At 53.0% G+C, this 3,954-nt stretch overlaps 1 protein-coding gene across 1 annotated transcript; it reads left to right on the top strand.

Annotated features, from left to right (window-relative positions):
* The first annotated feature begins 245 nt into the window (after positions 1 to 245).
* On the top strand, positions 246 to 2,578 carry Foxq1 (forkhead box Q1). Its single transcript, XM_008836671.3, has one exon. It carries the CDS (start codon positions 515 to 517, stop codon positions 1,730 to 1,732), a length of 1,218 nt encoding a protein of 405 aa, XP_008834893.1. The 5' UTR covers positions 246 to 514; the 3' UTR covers positions 1,733 to 2,578.
* Positions 2,579 to 3,954: the final 1,376 nt, after the last annotated feature.

The raw sequence follows: 3,954 nt of genomic DNA, 5'->3' as shown, positions 1-3,954 counted from the left end.
CGGTTCCATGGGCTCTCAAGGTTAAAGGCGTCCGATCTTCCTCCAAGAGAAGCGTATCCCAGCGGGCATCAACGCGGTGCTCTGAGGACACCTGCCTGGGACCTGGACCTCCGGAGAAGCGCCAGCCCCTTCTGGGCTCCTGTACGGATAGCAGATGCGCAGGATTCTTCCTCCCAGCACCAAACCCTAAGTCTGGGGCGCTCGGCACCGGCACCGCAGGGGCGGGGGCCGCATCCCGCGCACGCAGTCAGCCCCAAATCCGTAACGCTCGGACTAAAGACAGCACTGTCCCAACTTCGGCTTCTCCCCTCAGTCCACCCAACACACATCCCCTCCAAAAACGCATTCCAGCGGAAGAGGACTCTTCTACGGATAAGTGCCTCTCTCAGAAAGACGAAGGAACCTTAGCTCGGAATCCTCCGGTCCTCGAGATCGCTCCCCGGCCCGCGCCACTCGCTTCTTACGACCACGCAGTTAAAGGGTCCAGCACCGGGTGGGGATCGCGAGCGCGGGCATGAAACTGGAGGTGTTCACTCCGCGCGCGGCCCACGGGGACAAGCCGGGCAGTGACTTAGAGGGGGCCGGCGGCAGCGACGCGCCATCTCCGCTCTCCGCCACTGGAGACGACTCCCTAGGCTCCGACGGGGATTGCGCGGCCAACAGCCCGGCAGCGGGTGGCGGTGGCGGCGGCGCTGGGGATCTGGCGGGCGGCAGTGGCGACCCGAGCGCGGGCGGCGGGCAGAACGCACTGGAAGGTCCGGAGGCGGCAGATGGCACAGCGGAGGCCACAGCGCCCAGGCCGTGCGCCGGCAGCGTGGGAAGCGAGGGTGCGCGCAACAAGCCGTACACGCGGCGGCCCAAGCCTCCGTACTCCTACATCGCGCTCATCGCCATGGCCATCCGCGACTCAGCGGGCGGGCGTCTGACGCTGGCTGAGATCAACGAGTACCTCATGGGCAAGTTCCCGTTTTTCCGCGGCAGCTACACCGGCTGGCGCAACTCGGTGCGCCACAACCTCTCGCTCAACGACTGCTTCGTCAAGGTGCTGCGCGACCCCTCGCGGCCCTGGGGCAAGGACAACTACTGGATGCTCAACCCCAACAGCGAGTACACCTTCGCCGACGGGGTCTTCCGCCGCCGCCGCAAGCGCCTCAGCCACCGGGCGACGGTCCCTGCGCCGGGACTGCGACCCGAGGAGGCGCCGGCTCTGCCCGCCGCGCCCCCGCAGCCTGCACCCGCCACTCCGGCCTCTCCGCTCGCGCGTTCGCCCCCTCGCCAGGAGGAGCGGGCCAGCCCGGCAAGCAAGTTCTCCAGCTCCTTCGCCATCGACAGCATCCTCAGCAAGCCTTTCCGCAGCCGCCGCGACAGCGACCCGGCCCTAGGGGTGCAGCTGCCTTGGGGCGCCGCGCCCTGCCCGCCCCTGCGCGCCTACCCTGCGCTCCTGCCCGCCGCGCCTGGCGGCGCCCTCCTGCCGCTCTGTGCGTTCGGCGCCAGCGAACCCACGCTGGTGGCCGCGCGGGGGACCGAGGTGCAGCCAGCAGCGCCGCCCGCACCACCCCTGCTGCTCGGGCCCTTCTCCACCGCCGCCCCGGCCAAGCCATTCCCAGGTCCCGAGGCCGGCGGCTCGGCGCACCTGTACTGCCCCCTACGGCTGCCCGCGGCCCTGCAAGCGGCTTCGGCCTGCGGGTCCGGCCGGCACCTGTCCTACCCAGTGGAGACGCTTTTGGCCTGATGCTGAGCTCCGCAGAGGGTCGTCGTGGGACTGGGGGTTGGGAGCGCTATTCAGGAGAAGGGGAAAGCAATCTCCAGGACTGTGCACTTTCTATTCGGAGGAAAAGAAACTTTTTTTAAAAAATCTCTATCCGACGTGCCTTAAAGTGAAGCATTTTGATCCAAGTGCTTTTAGTCCAGAATAGTTTCCTTTGTCTTTTGTAACTTTACAGAGGATCAAAGCAGGTTTTTTTTTTTTCTATTTCTTGGCCAAGCCTGTCCTCTCCTTCCAAAAGGCTTTCCCTTTTCCTCTACCCAGACCTCTTCCAGTCCTACTCTTTTTGTTGCACCTTCCATTGATTTATCTTCCCCACCTGCAAAAAGAAAAAAAAAGAAAAAAAAAAAACACATCAGGGAACCATTCCATGGGATAAATGATTTACTACTGTCTGGGGTTTGTGAGGCCCCACTGGTGTACGTGTGTGGTGTTCACAAGAGTGAGTGTGAGAGAGCTGTCAACCTTCCATCATTTCTCTGCTATAGACCAATGCTTCACTGTGCCAAAAAAGGGGGAAAATACTATTGGGTTTTGTAATTAAATTATTTATATATTTTTTGAGACCTGAATTGAAATGTTGCAGGCAACGGCTACAGCTTTGTTAATGGTTCTCCAACTGTGGTCTTCTTGGGCCAAGCAATTTCTTTAAAGGAAAGGTTAACATTATGTTTGTGGGGTGCCAGGACCACCTCCACATGAGAGCAAGTATGATTTTTATTTTTAATATTATTTGTTTCTGTGTACATATTTGTATATAAATTTTATGAAACCCAGGCATACTGTTTGTTTTTTAATAAAATTCACAATTGACTTGCTTGCCTTCTGGTGACAGACAGGAAGTAGAGATTTTTACCACCAGCTCCTCAAAATGGGTTCATGGTTGAGTCTCCAAAAACTTCATACTGTGGTCAAAATATGTGTGATTTCAGTTTCAGACATTACTGTGCAAATATCCAGAATGGGCCTTCAGTTAAGATTTCTTAAACTTGAAACTTTGCAAGACTCGTTTAGAAGTTAGCATAGCATGTCTGTGTCTCTCTCTCCCCCAAGAATCCTTAGCAGTCCAGTTGAGCTGTAACAAGCTTATAGTCAGGTAGACATTTTCAAGTCAATTGACTCTGATTTGAGTTCAAGGATCTGGAACTTGATCTTGGCTTAAAACTAACCTAGCACACCAAGGGTGCCTTCAGGCAGTGTCAGAGCACCTTGACTGTTGATGTTTTTATCAAAACAAAATTATCTACCTTCTAAAGAACCAAAACACCTGCTTGGAGGTGAACCTTGATATCTCTTCACCCTTACCATCAATTAAGACATGCTCTATAAATATGGACACTGGTTTCTCAGTAAGTTCAAAAGCAATGGGCCTCTAAGAATTTATACTTTGTAAAATTCAGAAAATTCATGCAAGTGGTGAAAAAGTCAGAGGCAAGAAACTTGGGCCTCCTTACCATCCTGGCCATTCTTGGATAGAGCCTATCTTATCCAAGCCTGGAAGGTCATTTGGGATCTGTGTATTATAAGGTGAAGGGAGCCTGTTGGAGGACAGTCCTCTTGGGACAGGTATAGGAGAAGAAAACTCATGATTAAGTGCAGCTAACAAGTAACAAGCCTTTATTGACTAGGGTTATGCCTATGAAATAATTATAGTGATACTATCAAGGTTAGATTATTGTAAAAGGTAGACATTTGCACCCATAAAGCTGATGATTAGACTGGAGAATAAAGCTGAAGGAGACCAGCAACTAGGGAAAATGGGGGACAGGTTCCATGTGTGGGAATTAAACTCGAGCTGTTTGCTCCCAGGAGAGCCCTCCAAGGCTTTTGAAAGCAGGAGGGTGTTACCCTGTCACCTCTGATTTCCAACTTCTTTCTCTGCAGTTACCTGCGGCTATTTTCACATCCACGTTGATACATGCTGTTTTCTTCAGATGGTATAAATCTTTTGCCATTCACTAAAATCGATGTGAATGTATTCATGTCAAAGAATACAGAAACCAATTTAAAAGAGTAGAAAGGTGATTTTGTTTGTTTGCTTGTTTAAATTATGATGATTTTCACCTTCCTTCCAAAAGAAATCTTCCTTCCAAATAAGCCTGGAGTCAACTATGCCTCCTGGGCCTTTGTTCCCGGGGATTGGGGGATTTTCAAAGGAATTGTCCAAGTCCTAGGAGTTTCTTGTTCCT

Source organism: Nannospalax galili, unplaced genomic scaffold (genome assembly GCF_000622305.1).
Source record: "Nannospalax galili isolate Female #2095 unplaced genomic scaffold, S.galili_v1.0 scaffold737, whole genome shotgun sequence".
NCBI lineage: Eukaryota > Metazoa > Chordata > Mammalia > Rodentia > Spalacidae > Nannospalax > Nannospalax galili.
The sequence above is the reverse complement of the archived record's forward strand: the minus strand, read 5'-3'. Positions and strand labels throughout refer to the sequence as shown.

Bases quoted from the DNA above. Each gene is read 5' to 3' on its own strand.
- Foxq1 (XM_008836671.3), top strand. From the start codon at position 515: ATGAAACTGGAGGTGTTCACTCCGCGCGCGGCCCACGGGGACAAGCCG.